Source organism: Limulus polyphemus, unplaced genomic scaffold (genome assembly GCF_000517525.1).
Source record: "Limulus polyphemus unplaced genomic scaffold, Limulus_polyphemus-2.1.2 Scaffold578, whole genome shotgun sequence".
NCBI classification, from domain to species: domain Eukaryota; kingdom Metazoa; phylum Arthropoda; class Merostomata; order Xiphosura; family Limulidae; genus Limulus; species Limulus polyphemus.
This window is the reverse complement of record NW_013666188.1, coordinates 201064-226083: the sequence shown is the minus strand read 5'-3', so window position 1 is coordinate 226083 and position 25020 is coordinate 201064. Positions and strand designations below refer to the sequence as shown.

Below are 25020 nucleotides of genomic sequence, written 5' to 3'. Positions count from 1 at the left end.
ATATCGAATCTAATACCTTTAGCAGCAAAGTCACATGTATTAACCACTGGACTACTGTGGCTGCACTATATATTATCTATATAAGACACATTTAAAGCTCCTATATATTACAGATATTTTCAAGAGAAGTATTTAAGTTTTACTGACCTCTGTGCTTCGGTTAGCTGAGCGTGTTATAAGTTAGTTAGATGTAAAGAGTTTCTTTTTCGTATCACATTATTTTAGTATTATACCAATTGAATGCATGCTCTTATTCACTGGTATAGTGCTCTGAAATTGGTAAATAATTTAAGTAAACTTTAATAAACTAAACCTCTAAAATTCTCTTCAATATCAGCAATCCTAAAATGTGTATAAGTTCAGTGCCTGGTATAGTATGTACAATGACCCACGCTATTTCTCCCTGTATTTATATTTCACTTACCTCAGCTATATTTTGTACATAAAAAGGTAAGCAGTTCTAAAGTAGTGCTGTTTTTGATATATTTCTTCGAACAGGATAAATACAATTATCAAGCGTGATAAAATAGAAATATCATTTCTGTTTGTTTGTTGAATTTCGCGCAAGGTTACTCAAGGGCTATCTGTGCTAGCCATCTATAATTTTGAAGAAATAGACTAGTAGAAAGCCAGCTAGTCAACATCACCCATTGCCATATCTTGCGCTACTCTCTATCAACATATAATGGGATTGACTGTTACATTATAACACCCTCACGGTTGAGAGAGCGAGCATCTTTGGTGGTTTGGTTTGAATTTTGTGCAAAGCTATACGAGGGCTATCTGCGCTAGCCATCCCTAATTTAGCAGTGAAAGACTAGAGGAAAGGCAGCTAGTCAACACCACCAACCGCCAACTCGTGAGCTAGTCTTTTACCAACGAATAGTACGATTGACTGTCACGTTATAACGCCTCTACGGCTGAAAGGGCGAGCATGTTTGGTGGGACGGGAATTCGAACCCGCGACTCTCAGATTGCGAGTCAAGTGCCCTAATCAACTGGCCGTGCCAAGCCGCATCTTCGGTGACGGGATAGCATTTATTTATTACAAAAAACAACAAAAAGCAACGACATACAACAGGTTGAGATGGTAAAGCTTTATGATAACATTATCCAAGAGCTTATATGTATGTTCTATTTATAAAATTAATAATGAACTTAACAGTGTCATGAAATGAAAAGAAAGCATCCAACAATTACTTACATCTAGTGTATTAGAAATACGTCAAAATAAGTTAAATCTGATATATATCATTATCTGGAATGCAACTGTCAAAGCTTAAACGCTGTCCAAAATAATATAAAGCTGAATATTTCCAATCTTTCTTATAGCCACAAAATGGAAAACAGACCAATATTTTAAAAGTTACTGTTTAAAACGACGAAAGCTGGCGAAGCATTAGGAACAAATAGGCCTAACGTTTGTGATGAAAATCACATAAAACTGATAGACCAATATTCCTACTTACTGACTAAAAAGTCAAATTAATGAACCTTCCTGGTTCCAACACATGAATACATATTGCAAAAGTGGACAGCGAGATTTATATGCAGTATTTCAAATATATTGTTTCCATATGTCTCTTATTAACAAGTCACGTTCCATCCGAATTCATCATACTTTTGTTAATCATTTCAAAGACACGTGCTGCAAAAAGACTACATGCATTTAGTGTGGAGGAAGGGAAGCCTCGGCTATTAACTAATACTGTCACTCCTCTAACGTACACCTTTACATTAATCATCTGCTGCCAATTCTATTGTTGAATTCTAAATCATCATAAGAAAGTTCAATTGCATTTCAGTTCATGGAAGGCATCTTTAGAACGTAACTTTTCTCAACAGACTTCTGGACATAGTATGATACATTGTCATGCTAAAAGACATATGGTATTTCCCTATAAAACTCCATCAATTCCCAGCAGTTTAGTAATGTCAAGAATGTCACAATGCAATATGATAGTCATGGCTTGACTCGAAACTGGTAAAACAGGTCTGCATCACAATGTTACTTTTGCCATTTATTCTTCATCGAGAGCCAACACAGTCATGTCAAAAATAACTCTTCTGGATCAACGTCAAACCTATATCTGTTTATTCACGGATATGAAACAGTGGAATTCATTGTTCCACGAGATTTTATTCTACTATTCTTCACCACAGTTTCTGGACTGTGAAAGTTGCTGCTTTGGATTCCAAACTATGATGGGACATTTACAAACTGCACCTTGTTTCTGAAATATAGCTGCACAATGTTCTTTGAAAGTAATGGATGTTACTGGCTTGCAGTCCTAAATTACCATTAAAGTCCTGTGGGATTAATTTAATACCAGGTGTGGGGCTCACTTACAACATATATAAGAGTTTGCGTGGATCAAGGAGTGATTCATTTTGAGCAGTCAGTCTGATATTGCATATTAGAATATTGTATGATCCATCATTACTGGGCTAAGCTTGGCCCAGTGGTTAGCGTGTCAAACTATGAATCTGTGGATCCAAAAAAAAAAAAAGATACTCTGCACACTTTGGGACTATAGGTATGTTATAAGGGTGATAGTCAAATCCTAGTATTTGTTCAGACAAGAGTAGCCCCAAAGTTGATGGTGGGTGATCTTTACTAGCTACCTTCCCTCTAGTTTATCAGTTCCAAATTAGAGATGGTTAGTCTTGATAGCCCGTAAGTACCTTGACATAAATATTTGAAAACAAAAATACCCTTACCTGCAGAAGATTTAGATACGATTAAATGGCTGGAGATGCTGACACCACCCATGCCACAAATAATAAATATTCTTCTGAAAGCCCTGAGCTCCTTTGTTCGTGACACAGTGATTTCAGTTGACGGTTGCTGATGCTATGAATCTAAAACTAAAAGTAACATTCACCAACTTTCTACATATCCGAAAGAAGTGCAGTGTTTTAGAAAGTTAGGTGTAGAAGCTTTTATTTAAATAAAAGTAGAAAGGACAGAGCTATTATACAAAATTGAAAAAAAAGGACTCTGTCAAATTTTTGTAATTTTAGATTCAAATGTATAGTTCAGAGTTCACAAACGCATATCCACTGGAAGTGGACAGAAGAAGTAAAGGCTTTCAAGACTTAAAATTTTTGTCGAATAATTTGTTTATACTTTATTTAGTTTTTTGGTGATGCAGTCAAAATATAAAGTCCTAGCTTCATAGACGTGATCATATAAAAGCAACATCTTTATGATTGTTTCTAGTACATAGGAATAGAAAAGGTAAAGCATCAACCTTTAGGTTATGGAGTGACTAAAGAGTTTATTAACACTTTTTTACACAGCGTTTGCCCACATTGTTAGGAACTTCATACCCTTTCAGACTTGGGCTTGACCTGAGCTTTAGATGCAAATTAGATTCATCACATGATGTGTCGGATGATCTCTATAAATGACTGGAACAGTTGAAGTCAATATAAAGAATATGAGGAAAGGTAAAGATATTGTAGCGTTCAAAACAGCCATAACCGTCGGTGCACGTCTAGCAGGCGCCATAGAGGCCAGGACATTTTCATAGGTAATCGTCATTCGAGTTTATTAGCTATGAAAAACACTGAATAACATGTCTGTTGTGAGGAGAAATTGCGGCTACAAACATGCAATGACGAAAGAAGAAAAAAGGTGGTTAGACAGAATAGTTAAGTTCAACCATCATAAAATAATACCCAAACTGACAGACATTCAGTGAAGGGCAATTCACACCCATTTCCAGCTGTACCTTATGAAGACCATTGCAATAAATGGACTATGTCAGTAGGAGACCATTGGTCTCGGTTATCAACAAGAACAAAATCCTTGAGTGATGTAAAGAGCATAGACATTAGACTAATAATGGCTGGTGATGTGGTACAATGAATCACGTTTTACCATTTTTTTGCACAATTGGGGGAAAGACAGATTTGAAAAACTCGCCCTCTTGTGTGATGGAATTAAGGTTTGGGGTATGTTTTCCTGCCATATTCTGGGCTCCTTGGCCTCTTAGTAGACATAATGAATGACACAGCTTATTTCTGATCAAGTGTATACAGCGATGCTTTATAGGTGCCATGACTGAGACAGTTACTTCCAATACACCAATGCTCCCATCCACTGTGCCCAAGTTGTGTTTGCATGGTTTAAGAAACATGAATATTTCAAATATTTTTCATATTCACCATGATCCCCGGCTCTCAATCCAACTGAGCGTCTGTGGGAAGAGATTGAAAGATACGTTTGCTATCACTATAATTTGCCTACCTCATTGCATGAATTTTGTACAACGTCAATGACTGAATGAAGAAAAACCTCCAGGCAAAAAGTGGCCCAACTCGTTATCAGGTATAGTTCCTAATAAAATGATAGTTCCAAAGCCTGAATGCAAAATGTTTATTTCATTTAATGTTGAATATTACGTTTATTTTTTATGTGCAATAATATAATTATATTCTATAACATAAGGTCGGAAATCTTAAGGTTTAGGCATAACTAGCCCTAATTTAGAAATGCTGACTAGAAGGAGAGCAACCATTCAACAGCACATGTCGTCTATAAAGTTGCTTTTAACGAAATAATAATAACAGCAATGATGAGCGTCAGTTTCGAGTTGTGAGTGAGTCATAACTGCTCTTCGTCACTGATGACGGTGAAGTTGATTGATTAGAAATATTTCAATTATTGTTTTGGGCTACTTTTTATTCAATAAAGGGACTTTTTTACATGATAAAATGATGGGCGAAATCTAGAAACTTCATGAAATTATAGGCTTCTGTGGAATCTCGAAGCTTCTTGCAGTACTTAGAAAACTACTATAAAAGATAACACCTGAATTAATTGAGCGGTTCAGTGTCAGTAATTGAGTTAGTTAGTCAGTTATAACGTTTGTTATTGATTGACTAGTGAGGAATTTTTGCAAGTAAGTGTTTGAATAAATTTATTTGCAAATTAGGCGTACATTTGTTCAGTTGGAACGTTGTTTTGAAGTTAGACCCATTAGTGAATGTAGCCTTATAAAACCTCACTGATGAAATAAATTGTTATTGTTGCGTGGACTGGCTTTCTCATTGTTTTTATGAAATAATCCTAATGAACCCGTCCAAGGATTGAACATATTACAGCATTATTATTCATTATGACATGTAGCAAATTATTAAATATTCATGAAATGATTTGGGAAGTAACTGATGAAAACATTCATTCTTAGTTTTTATACTAGAAGCATAAATTTGGCAGTAACTTCAGAAAACCAGCACCTTCTTGTATATATGTAAATTGTCTGCGAGAAATATCTTAATTGAAAGCTCAACTTTAAAGGACACGAATAAGAGATAAAAAAGAACTAAGGATAACAATGAGCAAAAAAAAAAAAAAGTACTCGTTGAAAGATATCTTTTGTGAAAACATTTTCCCATAGAAAGGAGATACAAGTGATGATGAAGAGACAACTTCAAAAAAGAATAATGATTACCAGAAGGAAAAAAAAGTAATGCAGAAGGAGTTAGTGGAGACTCAGTTCCTAGTTTGACATGTGTTTACACGATATCAGAAACAGGTTGCTGTAATATTGTTGCGTCAGCGAGGTCACGTGACTAGTGTCACGCCCCCTGCTTTCTGGAAATATCTTGTACCTTCGTGAATTGTCGGGAGATTACTAGATATAGAGTAGTCTGGTATATATATATATAAGAGGGTGACAACGTGACGAAACAATGTATGTGTGTGTAGACAGTGAGTAATTGATCTGCAGTCAGAGAGTATTGTTACGTCTCCGTTTGTTAATTAACTTTCCGTAACTTTGTTCCAACGAAACTTTAACGACACAAGTCTTTACTTAATAAAACTGGTTTATTCTTTCCGAATATAGCTTTACCGATACACTTATTCTCAACAGTCGCGTTATAACAAACTATAATAACAAACGAACGTTAACTACAACAATACGTCTCTCTCTGACTGCAGTTCAATTACTCACTGTCTCCTCACACATTACATTCCCCTCTTTTATATACCAGCGTACCCTATTTCTAGTAAGAACTTGAACATTCGCCAAAGTACATGATAGTTCTAGAAACGTTGCGTCACGGTGGTCATGTGACTCGCTGACGCAACAATATCATTAAAAAATTTTGTAATTTAAAATGTAGTTTCTTCAAAAACATTTTTATAGAAAATTTTCAATTCCACTATAATTGAAGCATAACAATATGTAAAACAAAATAATAAAATTTTGCATGTTAAAAATTAAAATATGTATCACAAAAGTTAGGATTTTTTAAGAGTTTTGTGTGACAGTGTTCACCATAGTTTTCATAATTTAACATTTTTCAAATTATTTTGATGTAGAAGAAAAAGAAATAGATACCAGGATGAAACTTCTCGATCATCACTTCCAGAACAAGGGGAGAAGAAGGCTGAGAGACTAAAGAATTACAGCATTAAATCACCACAGTCTGATTACAAGTTTGACTACAGAAAAGGAGAGACTGATTATATATCTGTGAGGAAAATCAAAGACCCATTTCGTATAGAAGATAGAAAAGAAACCTATCCATATGCTCAAGAGGTAATCAAGTATCACAAATCTCACAGCATTAATCATATTGGGAAAATTGATGGACTTGACTGTTCATCCTCATTGCCTTCATCATCATTACAAGCATTAGCACAGAATGCAAAGAAATTTTCAAAATCTGGTTCTGAAGAATACAGGAGTCAACAAACAGTGTCACAAAGCCCAAAAGCTCAAAAGAAAAGACATTCCAAGTCATTATTTCAGTCCACCTTGCAATCTAGATCAAGTTCAGAATCACACCATTCTTCTGCCCATTCAAAGTCAAGAACATCATTCTCTCGAAGGTAAGCCAAAATATAAGTGCATTGAAACTGAGCATATTTGGACATATGAATCAGTGAGAACTAATAGCTATTCATATAGTTTATTTGGAATATTTTTATTGATTTAAAATAGTGAATTATAGCTTTCTTTCTTTAAAAAGATTCTTCTTCTAGTAATGTGAATGTTGTAATTAGTCATTTTTAAGATTGGAAAGCCTGTTATATTTAATAGAGCTCTTATTACTGTGTCTGAAAAAAATTATACAGTTCAGTGATTAAGAAAAAAGCATAGGTTTGGAGGTTCAGAGGGTCCAAATGAACCTCATTCTCCTGCTGGAAATAAGAGTTCCATTTGTCAGACCAAGAAAAAATATAGCCTAAATTTGCTAGTTATAACCCTCATGAATCATTATTTTTTATAAGCCAAAAAACTTATGTTGGCTCATACTTCAGCAGTTTTTCATATGCATTCTGCATAGTTACACCTACCTATATAGTTTATTCAGTATATGATTTGCATTATCAATAAAAACCAGTTTGTATTAAATAAAATCTACGTATGTGAAGGATATTCTATAACAAATAAAATACCCTTTTTATTTTCACTATTTTATATTGTTGCAGTTATCAGCAACAAAGAAATTACAAATGAATAATTTACATCAGTGTTTATAAATCTGTAAAGACAAACTTAATGTTGTGATTAACTCTTTTTTTTTTTTAATTAATTAATACAAATTAGTGCATTCAATACTAAATACCAATGATATATAAAATGGTCCTGGCAAAAATAGTATTCACAGAAGAATTTGATTTTAGGGTACCAAATGTTTGAACAAATTTCACCACAGCTAAACCAACCTGTGCCCCTATAATATACAGGTTATGGAAAGAGCCTTTTTTTTTTTCAAAATGTGGAACATTTTACTAGGTCTGTTGCAAGTTTTAAATTTAATAAAGAAAGTGTTGATCAATTCAACTCGTACAGTAAATAACAGCTAAGGGACATACTCTCTCAGTTACTTTTCCAACAAATACGGTAACAAGGAATTTTGGAGTGATTTATTTATAATAAATTAAGATATGATCACTTAGTGCAGAAGTGTACAGATAGCACTGTTTTGTTTCATTTCCATATTATTTAATTATAAGTAAAATGTAAATTACTGTTGTCTGGTTGATCTCTACCTCATTGCATAAGACCTACACATACTAATTTCTGAGGCTTAGTATTTTTATGCAAGTATCTGCTCTACATTAATGCCTTGAACAACAAGAGAAAACAATACATATCAACTATACTACTTCTGAAATTAATAATGATAATTAGAAGTGTTACAAACATTTTTGAAACATGTATAATGAATCTATCATATAAAAATTGGTTCATCATTGAATGTTTGTTTCTTCCAGACCTGGAACATTATTTGATAAATTCAGTCCTTACTAAACATCAAGAAAAAAAATGCAATCTAGACCTCAGCCAAGCTTCTTTCAGTTGGAAAGTTAACTATTGTTTGATTTTTCAACTCTGAGGTAGAGTTTTGATCAAATATGTGCCTATAATATTTTATAAACACATAACATACATAAATCATCTGTAGACTCAAGGACGTATACACTGTACAAATATAGATATAAATAACAGTTGTTTTAACTGTAAAACACGTTTCAAACTGATTCCAGATTTTCAACACTTAACATTACTCCAAGATAGCCAGTTTCTTCTGTTTTATTATGCCAGCATATTGCTGCAAAAAGTTTTCTTTTGCTTATTCCTTGACTTTTGTTCAGAATTTCAAACTTTATTTTCGTTGACTAACATGATTGCAGAAAATTCAAAAAGTTAAAAGGTAAGAGGATGATTGTGGAAGTTAAGAATACAATTTAGTTACAGCAACAGGATCTCATTGTTTATTTTAATATTGGAGGGAAAAATATGCGTTGCTGAGTGAAAAAAAAGATCAGCCCCTTAGAGGAAATTTTACTCTTACTTTAGGTAGAAAAACTGCCACAGGTTTGGGAAATCTAGCTGGATACTGCCCCAAGTACCTGCAATAGATTAATCACTGCAGTTGCTAAAGTTTTAAAGATATTTATTGTCAAAAATCTTCTAATTACCATGCAGCCAGCAACCACAAATTGTGTGTGTGGGGAAAGGAGGCAAGCCAAAAGTTTGGGGAGCAAAACAAAACATCTTATACTCACGTGTAATTTTAAAGAGACTTGTTATTTCCCCAAAATTGTAGTGTGCTAACTTATATTGGGTTTCAAAAAGTATTGCGTTTTGAAGCCCCAAAGTACTCACAGACCTTGAAATGGGTCAGAAGGTTTTTGACCATTCTAGCATATCTAGCAATTTATTTTATTTCATTTGGGGGGGGATAACAAGTCCCTCTAAAAGTGGATTGATGAATAATATTCTTTAGAGCATTATTTGATTAAATAAATAATTATTTAGTGAAGTAGTATCATTAGTATAAAAAGTAGGGTTATATCATTATAGGTTATATCTGGTTGACTTCTAGCATACAAAACAAAATCACATAAAACAGTACAGTGCATGTGAACATTTCTTATTATACACATTACATTTGCTCTATATATGTAGGATTAAATTTGAGGGGGGAGAGCAAAAAAAAGATTTGGGTGGGCAAATGCCCCTCACCCTGTAGTGTTGCCACTGAACATGATGTGGTGATATTTTTATTGTGTGTTACATTATTTGCTGACATTTGTTTATATATTTCAGTGTTATTGTATTATCAGTTATTCTTTGTGGTTCCTGAAAAATAATATTTTTTCTATCTTTTTGCCATGTGTTTATCTTAAACACTTTATATTTTCTTGTAAACATAACTTTATATGTGTAAAATAAGGAAAAAAATTCCTTTAGTTTTTAGTTTCATGTGTTATATTTTCTTAAATCCCATGTTGGAAAGGATAAAAATTTAAAAATCTGAGATATTATGTACTTTAGGGACCATAGTAACTGTTCAAGAAGATCTGTGCCACTAACACAGTCAAGAAGTTCAAGTGAAACTCACCAAAGCAGGAGTAGGAGCAGGTCTAGTAGGAAAAGTTCTCGGTAAGCTGTAGGGTAAAAAATTCACTGAGGTCAGTAACAGGTGCTTCATTTCCTAGGTCTAATTAATAATTTGCTTTTAGTTTTATCAATTTAATGACTATACAGCTTAGAGTTAGCTTCCTTAAAAACCAAAAAGCACTTGCTGAGTAGAGTAATAGAATATAATCCCTACCATGTGGTTCAAAGTAGGTACAGATAGCTCACTAAATTTACCAAGTTTTTTAATCATATTTCTCATGATACTAACTCACTTGTCATGCTACAGCAGTTACAAGATCAGTTTTCAAGTCATTACTCATTTATAGTATTTTAAAAGAATCTTAGATGTTTTTGTTATATCTTAAAGTTTTCAGTGCTAACTGAAGAATGAAAATGATTTTCATTGAAGATGACAAACAACTTCAGATAAATGTTTTTTATTCTACCTGATGTTTCATCTTATTCCTATTTCAAAGGTCTCTGAATGTCACAGGTTACAAAACATGTCAGGTAGAATTAAAAAACATTTATCTCAAGTTGTTTGTTGTTTTCATTGAAAATCTTAGATGTCTTTCATCAGTCTACAACACTATTAATTAATAGTGTGGGGCCTAGTTTTTAATGTATGGGACTCTAGATCCAGAAGCCGTCGCTTGTGACCTGTTTCCAAAAATTCACATTCCTCACTTTGGGGCCATGGGGGATCAAATTCCTCTAGTTTTTCAGCTCAGAAATAGGGGATAGTTAGATGAGATAGCTCTAGTATATCTTTTCATGAATATCTGAACAAACAAACAAACAAATAATGTGACAAAAGTTAGATTATTTAAGAAACTAATGATATAATTTTAAAGTTCCTAACTTAAACAGTTGTATAAGATATCTAAAAGGAGTGTAACAATATGCTATAACAAATAGTTAGGATAGGTCTACAGTCAGTCCCCTGAGTCATAGCAAGCTTCCAAGATCCATAAAACCATTTTTTCAAGGATTTTTGTTGAAAATAAAGTAAAAAAAAAAACATTTATGTTTTGTTTACTTCGTGTTTTACTATATCAAAATCATTACTTGTTTCATAACCAGCTGAATAGTAAAAGAAACACCTGTAATTTTTCATATTTTTACGAATTAGTTTACATCCATGTCTAGAAAATGGTTTTCCATATAGTTGTTTTTCTGAATCAAAGCAGTTCACTACTAAAAACTAGTTGTCTTTTTATATTTTTTGTATGAAATATCTCGTAACTTGTGCATAATTTGATTTATATCATGATTAAAAAATGTATAAGATTGGACTTATTGTAAACTTGAAATTGTTAAACTTGTCTCAACAAAAAAAAACAAGAACATGAAGGATACTAACACACAGTGTGGAGGAGGAGGTAAGTATAATTTGGCAAAGAAAGTGAGGAGGGAAACGTTTTTGCTAAAAACATTCAAAGATGGGTGGCACAGACTTTTGGCAGGTACTTTTGCTAACACATGTGGGTCAGTCATATTGACTTATCCTAAATGGAAAGGACTACTAACCCTTTTATGACTTCTTGCCAAGGAAGTTGTTATGCATGACTTTAAATAGGCAACAAATATTTCACTTTAATCAATAATTCAAATAATTTTTAAATATTAAAATAGTTTATAGAAGAGCTGCTGCTTTATTTATGATGTGGTATAGAAATGAACTTGGTAACTTACAAAAAATTGATTTAATCCTTAAAAAGGTACAAAATAAATATCAGTTGTGTGTGGCTCAAGTCTTTATCTGAAACTTGCATATCAGCATGATTCCAAGAATGTATTATTAAATTTACAGTTTTGGTCTTAATGCCAACAGAGATTTTGTAAGAGCTTTTAGTTTTCTGTACTTCATACATAGAAAATCTGCTGCCTTAATATGTTTAGGTATAGTTAAACACACACACATACACAAAATGGAGAAAGAGAAAAATTAAACCAGATTTTAAATCTTATTTAAAACAAAAAAATTAGAAAATTAAACTGCTAGTATTAGTGTTTCTTTAACTTTTATTGTGAAACAGTTTGAGAATAAAATTAATGTAAAATGAATAAATAGTGCAAAACTCTCAAAATTAATAGAAATGTATGGAGAAATTAAGTTAGCTTTGCATTAAGAATGTAAATCATTTATAATTTTTTTTGTGAAAAAATTCAAACATAAGAATTAAGAAATGTTTAATATTTCAAAAGACTCCTATTATTGTGAACATCTTAAAAATTAAAATAATTTTCCTCTAACAAAATAATGAAACTATAAGTAACATTTAATCCAAATCTGGCTTGCTTACAGCTAAAATTAACTCCAGTATTTCAAGTTGTAAAGTATTTGAAAAAGTCCTACTGAGAAATCATACATACAGTTAAATGTTATCAACTTTTTTTCACTGTGAAGATTATATTGTAAGTTTTACAGAATAGGTTCATCTCATTTAAAAGAGTATCTTATTGTTAAGTCAACTTTTTCTCAGTTAATAATTTAATTATTTCTAGGAGTCCTTCTATACCAAAACGAAGAGGCTCCCCAAGTTTTCTGGAGAAACGTCGCATTACAAGGTAGGTGGGCTGCTTTGCATGATGGTCATCAGAAACTAGGAATAAAAATAGGCAGACTTACTTCAGAAATTCGAAAAAGTCTTCCATTGTTTGCTCATATGCTGTCAACACCAGACATTTGACTGAAGCTCTGAATGTCCTTAACACACTGCAGAACATGTGCCAACATACCCATAATTCTCTATTCTCCCACCTTTTATGTAACTTTTTGAGCTTGAATCAGGAGGACATATATATATAAGCTATGCTTTATCCTCATAATCTAGATTTTCTTATTGTTGACAATTATGCTCTTAACTTTGCTACAATGAATTTGGAAGTCCACATTAATTTTAATGCAGATATATCCAAAAGTATCAGAACATCTTTGGAGGCCTTTCTCATGCAGTTTTCTCTAGTGTGCACAGTGATCCTGTGGCTGCTTTATTGTTCCATATCAGACTGTTAATGCTGCATTACCTGCTGGTATCCATGACAGATTTCATGATCATGTGAACACTCAAGTTGTGGAACACCTGCCATTTTCTTATGTTTTTGGACAAAATTTGGCCTTCTGCTCAGACCTATTCACCTTCAGTGTAAACAGAACAGGATTTTTCTGCTAGCCCTAATCCTGGAAAAGCTTCTGATGTTTTCATTTCTATTTTCTATCAAATATGTTCTATTTTAAATCTTGAACCAATTTCTGTTACACCTAAGGGTGTTAGTGTCATGTTAGATGATTCAATGCTTGAATCTTTATTTCTTCCATTTACTCCTGATATTCAAGTTGTTGCTGATGCTTTAGAAAGCAAAAAAAATATTAATAGCCTTCATATTTCTATTATCCATCATTGGAGTGGCCTTTTAATAGGGTCCTCTTCCACTACTTATATTAATTCTCAAGTTCTTGACCCTCAAATAGGTTATTTGGGGGAAGTATTCTACTTTGACCTATAATCAGTTTTCTGCCATGTATACAGTTGCTAGCTGTCAGCTCTTTTCATTCTTCTGATTCTTTTAATCAGGACCAAACATCTAAATTGCAATCTTCATTAACTGTGGGTCTCACTTATATTGTTTTTATAACCATGTGGATGTTATGTTCCTTTGACACATACTTTAAACCCATCATGCTGTATTGCAAGCTGTTCATCTTCTTCCCAATATTTCAGCTGCCTTTCTGCATCATTTTGTCTTTGTAGGTATTTCACTGGAACTGGTTTCCTATTCAGGAGAAGCACACCAGCATGGATTGATTTGGGTTTTGACATCTTGAGGTACTTCTGGTTGTCTCTAGCTTCTAGATAACCAGTGAGTGATGTTTGTCTTACTGCCGTACCTTTTATGTCTAATTTACTTTCAGTGCTTCTTTCTTCTGTTTGTACTTTCAATAGCCAAATATCAAATTAGGTGAGATGGGTCTTTGACTCATTGACTCTCTTATGTTTCAGATGACACCTCCTTCCACACTCTTGAGGGTTGTCTTAGGTCATTTGTTCATCTGTGAGACCCTTAGCTGCAAGATCCTTGAGTTCAACAGGGGCTTCTGTTCTGTCTTTACTTTCACTAATGTGATTGTCTAGGCCTATTTAGTTATGTGTTCAAGCGTACAGTTTTCACGCCGTGCAGTACATCAGTGTACAAGAAACTGCTAAGGTGTTCCTGCTTTGATGTACATATTACTTTTCATAGATGGAGAAACTGCTTATGTGGAACAAGCCAGGTAATAAAACCATAAAGTTAAAAGAAAATAGCTGTGAAAAGGTTAACAGTTTAACCTGTGAATATCATTAATTGAATATGTGGCATCAAGTGATGCCTTCAGAGAAGAAAAAAGTGATTATTCATTTTATTTCATGATTTTCACCTTTTCATTTCAATGTAAATTAATAATATACCTGCAGTTATTGTTAATGTAGAGAAAATAACAGGTAAAAGATACATTTTACTGAATAAAACTTTTGATATGCATTAAGGAAGTTCTAGAGTTATGCAAATTAACTATGAAAACTGTAAGGTGAAAAGAGGTATTTTTATTTTTAGCACGAAAATCACTTTGAACTCATATTGACTCAGTAAAGCTTTCAAAATTCATACACAAGTTTTTAGTATAAATACTTTGTTAACATTTCTGATTTTTTGTGTACAAAAACTTGTAACGTTTACTTAAAGCTTGTCAAATTTCATGAAAATACACCTAGTAAATTCAGAGTTCTAGTATGTATAATTTCAACATTCTGGAGCTTTGATGAATAAACTGAGCTGTATGCAAAGGGTTAAGGAAAACATCAGCCTTCTTTTATAGTGTTGCAAGTCTTGGAGTCTTACGTTCTTACTCTTCTGTCTTCCATACCTACTGTTAAGACATCTTTTCTCCTAACAGGATTATGGCTTCACTTCACAAAGTCATTTCCTTGGGGCATGCTCACATTTGTCACCTACATTGGGACCTCGCTTCTTAGTGGTGTCTGATTTCACACCTGATATTATCTGATATTATGCAGTGTCACTCATTCAGCCATCATGTGAGTTTCTCTGTTTCAATTGAATCAATAGTTCAAAACAGCAAGAACTCCTTTTCTTCCTCTTTCTTTTGACATTTTTAGTTTCACAGGTACCTCTCTCACGGGTTGGAATGCTGTATTTGGGAATCAGTATTCCTCTGGTTCTTGGATTCTTGAAGAAGCAAGAGCTCAAATCAACATGGTAGGACATTGGGCTGTCCAACATGCTTGTCTTGAACTTGTGCAACTTCACCACCATTCTGTGTTAGTTAAAATAGACAACCCTGCTGTAGTAACTTACATTAACAATCAGGATGGTACTCATTCTTGCAGCCTTTATTTTGCTGCAGAGTTTCAATTTCTTTGGCTTCATTCTTAACATGTTCAACTTTGAGCCTGTCATGTTCTTTGTCTCATGAACATTTTAGCCAACTCTCTTTCTTGAGCTAATTATCTCCTTCTCACAGAGTGCACCCTTCACCTATTATATTTTCAGTAGATTTGCAAACTTCTTAGAAGAACCTCTTCCTTTATCCCTGCCCTCTACTTCACTTTATTCTTAAGGTCCGAGCCATGATCAATTACTTGAAATGCCATCTTTAGAAAAGTTTTTTTTTCTTATTTATATATATATATTTTTTTACTACGTTTGCTCTTATAGAATAATAGTCATTAAGGGGTTATTATTCACAGGTACAGGATCAGAAGCAAATCCAGGACACATCACCATCATTATTCCTGCTCACACATTATGCCAGACAGAAACAGTCCCAAAAGAAAAGCTAACCATTACCACTTTCATAATCAACATTAGTGAGATCCAAGTACACTATTCACAAAAATTAAAGGAAAATGGGGTTTTGATATGTTTTTTTCAAAATTTGAAGAAAAAACACAGAGAGACATTCAGTAGTGACAAAACTTGTTTATTACAAGTATTAGAGGTAAACAATACCATGTAAGTCTAAAATTTCATGTACAAATAACAAAAAAAAGCCAAATTAACAAATAATGCCAATATTTGGCTGCATAACTATCAAAGCAAAAATAATGTATCAAAATAAATAAACTTTACAAAAAAATTAGTCTTTATTAGCTTCTGGGCCCTATTCTATTGCTTGTGACTTCTCTGCACCTGCTACTTATACTGCTGATGAGATTTTGGATGATTTTCTTAAGGCAGCACAGTCCACTCACTCCTTGATGAGGGCATACAATCACAGGAACAGGTTGTCTGTCTCTTAACTGCTTTCCCTAGCAAGTATCACACATGCTCAGTTGGATTTAGTTCCAGTGACTTAGCAGGCCAGTCCAGTACCTCTATTCCTTCACCCTGAAAATATTGCTGCATGATTGTGGCAGTGTGAGGACAGGCATTACCCTGGTGATACATGAACTCACCTCTGACAGCACCAGTGAAAGGATGAAGAATGGGTAGCAGGATCTCATCCATGTAACATGTTGTTGTCAGGGGTCCTTCATACATCACTTAGAGGTCTGTATTTTTGTGCTTCCAGACCATAATTGAACCATCCCCCAAAGACATCATAGTAGACAATGTTACAGGCTGAATATCACTCCCCTTCACATCTCCAGACCCTCACACGTCAATCATTTGAAGATACCTGCTCTTGTCTGTGAATAGTACAGAGGTCCATCATAGTGGGCTCAGGTGACATATTCCTGGGATGCTAACTGGGCTGTTTGGTTAGAAGAAGGGATCTAACTGGTATCCTGGACTTGAGCCCAGCCTCGTGGAGCCTGTTCCTGACTCTTGAGACTAATACACACATTTCTATAGCTTACTGAATCTCATTCCTGAGGCCCCTAGCACTGCTTGTGCAGTTTCTAAGGGCCAAATTCCACAGACATTGGTCATCTACTATCCCTGTAGCCTTTTTGTGACTCTGGCCTGACCTCTTGGTATGTTCTCATGTGTCCTGATATCTGCACCACAATCTACTGACCATAAATTGTGACCTGTGCCACTTCAGCCTGGATGTGGCTCTCCTATAGCAGTGAGACATTTCTAGAAACTTAATTGGTTTCTAATAACTTGTACACCATTTGCAAAATTTAATAACAGCAAAAAAGAAAAAAATCCATAAATCTAGTATTATCTCAAATCAACAGTAAACACATTTATTACTCAATCAAAACTAGCCTTTTGATTTTAAGAATTTGGGTCATATCTCGCAAAGGCCATTAAATAAGGAATCATTGGTGCATAAACTTGTGAACCATAGGTAAGATTAGTGTAATCCTCTACAGCAAGCATGCTAAACTTGAAAACAATTGATAACCTAAAATATACAAATTTAAACAAACCTAATTATCCTTTAATTTGTATGAGTAGCGTATGTTGGTCTTGCAAATCTTTCTTTCACAAACATGTAAATAAACTTGATCATTCATCAGGAGCTACTAAAATATGGTATAAGAAGATTGAAAATACTTTTTGCACTGAATAGAACTAATACAAAACTGTGTACATCAAAAATCTTTAAAGAATATGCTTAAAATTGTATTTGAGAATCTCATGATCATTAGCATCTGCTTATTTGAAATAATTGGACTTTCTAGCTAAGAATTTTTTATTTATTAGACATTGCTCTTATTCAATTGCTCTAGTTTCTTTTTGCCAAATAACCTACTCTCTACAAATTCGTCTTTAGTTTTCTTTCCCCATGTAGGATTGTTTTACTTGGTAATAAAGAAATCATCCACATAAAATATGGAACACTTTGAGTGTAAAATTTACTTCTTCATCCATATCGCATGCTAAACTTGCTGGTTATCATGTTATGTTTTTACATTAAACAAAAGTTCAAGCTCCATTTTTTATCTGTGCTAAACCTGCTTACTAGTCTCAGAAGGTGTTTCCTTTGAGCTTTTGACAAACTTATATTGCATACAGTTTTGAAGCTTATGTTCAGTTTTATTTTTTCCTTTTTAGACTTTATGTAAGGTAGAAATCAATCAATTAAATAGTTCTGTTCAGTAAAATCAGCAAGAGAGAATAGTCCTAATGACAATTGATCATGTGTATTTGTTCTGGATGGAATCAGTGGCTTCAGCATGAAATAAAATGCACTTTGTTGCTCCTACCAAATAACTAAAACTTAAATATAATTGTTAGGGTTAGATATTATAATTCATTAACTTCTAGAGAAAATAGTATTTTCACACATTTTTTCCATACTTTTTATTTATTTTCACATGGTTATGAAACTTTTAGTTTGTTTTGATAATGATAGTCCATAAATACATGTTGATTTTACTTTATCTTTGTAATGATAAAATCTGTCAATCAAAACTTTTTATTTGATAATTAACTTCAAATTCAATATTTCTTTTTTTGGTATTGATTGGCACCATTATGCTTTGTTTTATAGTTTTTTGAGTACTTTTTTATTGTTTTGATTTTCAGTTGAGCCCTTACAGCTAGGTATGAGTTTCATACAGGTAATTCATTATCTATTTACAGTTGTTGTTTTTTTTTCACATTGGTTTATTTTCGTTTTATATCTACAATGTGTGTGTGAGTGTGAAGATTGGGTGTAAAAATCATGTGTTCTATTTACAGTATTAACATATGAACTTCTACCAAGTATAACAGTTAACCAATAAAACATTTTGATAGTTGATGTCAGTTAAGAATTAAATAATTTTCAGTACTAAAGTCTATAAAAGAAAGATAGAGAAAAAAGAAACTAAATTTTAAAGAAAGATTAAATATCACCATAATGAGTGCTATATAAATATAATGGGTGATAATGATGTAATGTGCAATATTAATTTCTTTAAAATATTTAAACTCCATGAGAACTATCAGTAGTGCTAATAATATTAGAACTGAAGAAATGATCACATACCATTTATATACACAAAATATATTTTATATTATCAATAACTTCTGGCCCGGCATAGCCAGGTGGTTAGGGCGCTCGACTCGCAATCTGAGGGTCGCGGGTTTGAATCCCCGTCACACCAAACATGCTCACCCTTTCAGCAGTGGGAGCATTATAATGTGATGGTCAATCCCACTATTCATTGGTAAAAGAGTACCCCAAGAGTTGGCAGTGGGTGGTGATGACTAGGATAGATACAAGTTTGAGTCTAATTTTTACACTAAGGTTTATGAAAAGCATTTAATCTTTTAATATTGTTATGATTGTTTATGGTTTCACATTATGATACATCATAAAATAAACTGAATCACAAGTACCATTAAATTATTTTTTCAGGTTTTTCATCTTAATGCTTCTGTGTATGTGCTAATTTTTTACAGTGATAACTTTCAAACAATGATTTTTAATATCACAACTTTAAACAAACAACAGTGATAAAAAAGACATGTTTTGATCATAATTGAAAAGAATAGGTATATCTATTAAAAAAATTAATTTAAAACTGCTTTCACATTGTTATTATAGCATTTATTTCATTAATTATAATTAACAAATTAGTATTTTTTTAATTCAGATTTTTTTATTCTACAAAACTTACAATTTCTTAGAAAGAGGGTTTGTTCCATTCTTCCATAAAATAATTCATTACTTCATTTTTTATATGCTAAAATATTCTCCCTTCCAATTGACTTCTTAATATCCTTATAAAAGTCACAATATGTTGAATTATCAATTCAGTCCACATTACTTGGATTTCTTGTTCAAGTGTTTTCTGAAGCATCTCTTGTAATGCTCTCAAGATTTCCTCCATTGGGGCTTCTTCCTTCATGAGTTGAATGATTTCACCACTTGCAACCTTAAAACAGCTGCTTGATAAAGCAAGTAAGCCATTTAGGTAGTTTGATATGGTCTGTTAATTTCATCATCTCTTTCAAGCAAATCTTTGGGTATCTGTCTTCTGTCATTTTCTAAATTGTAATAATATATTTGACACTCTTTCTGACTGCTTCATAATCCATACTTGTCTCTCTCCTGCTTCCATTTTCCACAAGCAATCAGGTGTATTTCTTTCTAAACTTAAAATCCTCTTCATATATTTTCTTTTGCATTTTTCAAGCTCTTCGTTAACATTCCAGCCCCAAGCTTCCAATCCATACAACAAAAAATTCTGAATCAAACTTTTAAAAAGATATATCTTTGTACTCCACTCTTGTATCCCACTTTTCCTCATTAAACTCCATGCAGTATTGATGATCCTTTCAGCCTATCCACTTTATTGCTTAATGTGTTCCATATGAATAGTTTTACAGAATACCAAACTCCTAAGTATTTGCATTTGTTAACCACCTTATAAAATGTTTTGATTTCCATGTTTTCACCTAGCGTCTTGCCATTCTTCAGTTTCTTAATTGACATAGTCAATTCTTCTTGTTCAAATTCAGCATCTAGTTCATTATTTTCAATTGGTAACACTTTGTGTTAGAGTTCTCGCCACCAGTTGTTGCAACTTGTTTCTTCTTGTTCTAATAATTGCACAAAGTATTATCTCCATTGGTGTGTAGTTATTTTAACCTCTTGCTTCTTAGGTTGCTTTCTGAACTTATTAACATGTTGCCAGAAGAATTTACTGCCCTTACTCTTCTTGATTTCCTTCCAAATCTTTTCTTTCTTCTAATTTTGCATTTCCCAATATTTATTTCTTCATCGGATTTCTTCTCTCTATAATATAGTGGGTCCTGTGAACTTCTTTCTTTATTTTCCTAAATTGTCTCAGTAATCTTTTCACCAGTCTCTTCATGTGCTTGTATTCGTTATCCTCATATTGCTTTCTTTTAGTTTTTGTCTTATGTTTTGTCTTAATTTCCTTGGCAGTATTCTTAAAAATTTCATTGAGGACCTGTAATCTCCTCTTCTCATCTCTCTTATTTTTTGTTTTCCACCAATTGTGTTCCACGTTAACTATGAACTCTATCTTTTAGTTGGGTTCCATTTATAGTACCACTGAGTCATAAGAATCTATTCCTCCTTATGTCATGTTTCATCTTTCAACCTCACTTCAATTGGTAGATGGTCAGAATCAATTCTTTCAGCAATATACATTCCCATAATATAATTTTGTGTGTCATTCTTTGCAATGACATAGTCAATGACCGAGCCTCTTCCATTTCCAATGTAGGTCAGCTTCCCTTTGACTCATTCATTCAAAATTACACATCCATCATTGTTGCACTAACCCATCAGCTTTTTTTCCTCTCAATACTGGAGATTTCATATTCAGAATTCCTCATTAAGGTCCATCCCTCTTCTAATTCTTCGATCTCCAAATCCATTTGTTGTTCATTACCACTTTTTACTCTTGAAGTCTCCAATTAAAATAATATACTCATCCTCCATGTAATTGTTATCCAAGTCCTTAGAAAGTTGGTCAAAAGTTCTTCCCTCCCAAGATTGTTATACACACTAATTATTCTTCATTTATCATGCTTGTGGGAATTTCTTATTGTAAGTCCTAACTTCCATGATTTGCAGGAGATTAATGGAGACCAGTTGTCCACCTTTTGCTCTCCCTCACATTGTTTCTTTAACAGCTTCCTTAAAATACCATTCATATCCATCATTTAGTTGTTTTGCCCATGTTGATTCCCATTTCTTCCCAACCCACATTTCAACTAAAACAATAATGTCAAAACTATAAATATAGTTTTTGTTATAAAGTCCCACCACTTTCCAAAAGATGAATTTTCTCAATTTATCCCTGGTTAAAGTCTGAATTTCCTTTTTCCTGCTGTTTTGTTTCAAGAGTCTTTTCCTAGTCTCTTCCAAGGCTTCAATAAATTTTTTGAATTATAATTAAAATACCTTTCCTGTAATATATTGGTTAATTCATGATATCTTTACTCCAATATCTTTTGTTCTAAATCAAGATTACTTGATTTCTAAGGATTGATAAAAGTTAGTGTTAGACTATAGAAATTTTAGGGGTGACATATCATGCTTTTAAGTTAGAATATTTCTGAAAAAAGTGGAAATTAATACTGGGCAGGATTCAAACGTTCAAGTTTGCTTACCACCCTTAATAACCAACGAAATGAAAAGTTTTTTTTCTTTAGCTGTGTTTTTAAAACTAATATGTCTTGAGTCACTGTGATTTGGTAACTAAAGATTTAATTTGTCTTTTCATTGGTTTATTAGAATAAAGCCCAAAATTAATTCTAGGTTATTTTTATGTCTAACTAATACTCGTATATTGAATTTATATTTTTATGGTATGAAGTTTAAAGGATCTGTTATGAGTTTGTTAGGAGTTTCAGAGGAAGCTTGGCATAGTTAGTTCTAAATATTTTTGTTACTTTTTCCTTCAATGTTGCAGTGCTCGTAAGTGTCCAGTACCCTATCATCGACCATCACCACTAACTCCTAGTAGCCTTAGCTCTTGGTCCTACAAATCAAAATCAAGATCAAAATCTCTTTCTCCTTATTACTTACAGTCTTGTTTGAGGTCCAGAAGCATTTCTCATTCTCCCAGATCCAACCATTCTTGGGCTGCTTTATCAAGAATCTACAGAAGTGATAGACTAGATAGTCCTAGAAGATAGTTTGTAATAATAGGTCACTATTATAATTTTATTTCATTCAGTCTGTATTATTGAACTCATAATTTGTCCTTTTTTTAATAAAGTTTTATGACAGTGGTCACATGTTTTAAATCCTCATATTTAGATTGATTGTGATTTATAGTCCGTGTATTTTTATCTTTTCTGACATTTTATTAAATATATGAGAAAACAATTGTCATTAAGTATGTTAGTGCAATTGATTCAAGCATCTTTCATCTTTTTGTACTAGTCTCTCTGAAAAAATAAAAATTGTAATAACAAAGGTATAGTGTGGCTATACTTTAAAGAGAGGGTAACAAATATACTGATAATGTTAGCAAGGAAAATGAATTATGTAATTGCACATTCTGTAGTTTTAAACATTGAAAAGAAAATATTTTGCACTTGTAGAGAAAAAAATATGTCTTTATCATTAAGAAGAAACCTTTACTTTAATACTGTTAAATGGTTTTCATTCTTGTAACTGTGTGCTTGATGATTCTGGAAAGGTTCCATTTTTTTATGAATCATGCAAAGTTAACCTCTATGCTAAAAGAGATGTAATTCCAAGTTTTATTCTATGTATATCTATGTGTTTTTTCTTCCATATTAACATTATTCAGGAAGAATTATCATAAATAAATTTAATAATGGAAGAAAAAAGTTGAGCAGTTTATTGGGAGTACATTTGTTACATGTAGCTTTAGATTTGTACGTTTTCTGATCTAAACCTACCAATATTTTATTTACTGGAAATAAGTGAATGACTTTCTGTAACATGATATTAAATTCCTACTTTACAATTGTAGAAATTTTAAGCAAGTTTGTTGTCCCTCCGATGTACTATAGTTTTTGCTATGGTAAGTTGTGCCACCTGTAACATGAACAGAGGCAAAGGTTAAAAGCAGTTTTATTCCATGGAATGCTATAAGGACTTACCTGAGTTTTAATTGTTTATCATTATTATTTTTTTTGCACATTTGAACTTAAATTTCATTGAGTGTTTTTAACCAAAAGTTTTGTCTCTCTTTTTTTTCCCTTCTTAAACTTGTATTAAGAAATATATTATTATGACAAGTAATCAATAATACCAATTACTTTTTATTCCTGTAAACATTTATTTCCATATTATATTTAACTTTAACATATTTGTTTGAGTTTTTAGTGAAAATACTGTGTAATTATAGCATGTAGCATCAAAGAAGAGTTGATTTTCAACGTTAGTGTAATTGATGCCATGTTAGTTTAATCTTATTTTCCACATTTATTTCTTTAAACATTACTAAGTAACTGTATGGTATAACTGATTCATATTGAATTTAAAACTTATTTAGAATTACATTTGAGCTTTGATCTGTTCATTATTTATGTCACCTAGAGACAATCTATAGATTTATTTATAAATATATATATATTTTTTCATACTTAATTAACACAAGTGAAAATCTTTGCATGTATCAATACACGTGGCAAACATTTTCATTCTTTTTCTAATCTGGTTGGTATCAATTAAGTTCAGTTGTGAATTCATCTTTTTTCTTTAGCTCATACTATGGGCTTTACCAACTCCTCATTGATAACTTACTTTTATTATTGTTGTTGTTATTAAAAGTACTTAAACCTTGCAAGAATAAAAAACAATTAAAACATTATGCATGTCCAGATTTGATCAAACATTACTTTTCCTTCTTTTTACATCAAGCTTAACACACACAAACATCAAAAGGTGTTGAACTGATCAAGGAATGCTGAGGCATGTAAGATCTGAACCCACAACTGCAGAAATTTTAGCCAGCGTGTTAACCCATTGTTCATTTAAACCTTTCATCTCCTTAAGAATGTATTTGCACAATTAAGATTAGTGATTAGTCCTTTAATTTTACACGACCCATTGGGGTATCTTGATATATGATATGGATTTTAAGTCTTACTAGACAACAGTGTTATCAAAAATGAATAAAATTGTTTTCACCATTTGTTGATGTTTCTGACTTTGTTGATGTACATTAAATTTCTTGTACACATCAGAATACTTGTTATGTGTAAGCTCGGTTTTCAGTCCTGTACTTTTCATAAAATTGAAGTCCATCATTTTTTTTTCACTGGTTTCAGATGGTTGGATTTAAATATTATTAACCACTATGAACATAGAATTCTTTTAATTTTTCTCACAGTTGTAAAGTTCCCCCAAATCAAACTTATCAGGCAGTTATCAAATTTTACCATTCTTCTATTAGGCATGCCAACTAATCATAAATATAACTTGACTGCACAAGGAAGCCATTATGTCAAATTCAATATAATGTTACGTCTCTGGTCATTAGTTAATTTTCCGTAAAAATTCTTTCTGAAGAAACTTTAGCAATACAAGTCCTTTCTTAAATAAAACTGGTTTATTCTTTCTAAATACAACTTTGCAATACACTTAATTTCCACAGTCACGCTATAACAAACGCTATAATTCACAACGAACGTCTCACGTGCTCGACTCAACTGTCAATTACACATTGTTGCCGTCACTTCTTAGCGGCTTATATATACAAGACTACCGCACATCTCT

At 32.6% G+C, this 25020-nt stretch overlaps 1 protein-coding gene across 12 annotated transcripts in view; it reads left to right on the top strand.

Moving 5' to 3' along the window:
• Positions 1 to 24437, top strand: part of LOC106459222 (serine/arginine repetitive matrix protein 4-like) — a 132965-nt gene extending 108528 nt beyond the window's left edge. For 11 of the 12 annotated variants that reach the window (XM_022385675.1, XM_022385669.1, XM_022385673.1 and 8 more), the window contains 4 exons: positions 6338 to 6850; positions 9810 to 9917; positions 12405 to 12467; positions 22235 to 24437. In XM_022385675.1, coding sequence (XP_022241383.1) covers positions 6338 to 6850; positions 9810 to 9917; positions 12405 to 12467; positions 22235 to 22460 — 910 coding nt within the window. In that variant the 3' untranslated portion in view covers positions 22461 to 24437. Of the gene's footprint in view, positions 1 to 6337; positions 6851 to 9809; positions 9918 to 12404; positions 12468 to 18383; positions 18419 to 22234 lie in introns of all 12 variants that reach the window. The other variant, XM_022385674.1, reaches the window with a different exon arrangement.
• Positions 24438 to 25020: the final 583 nt, after the last annotated feature.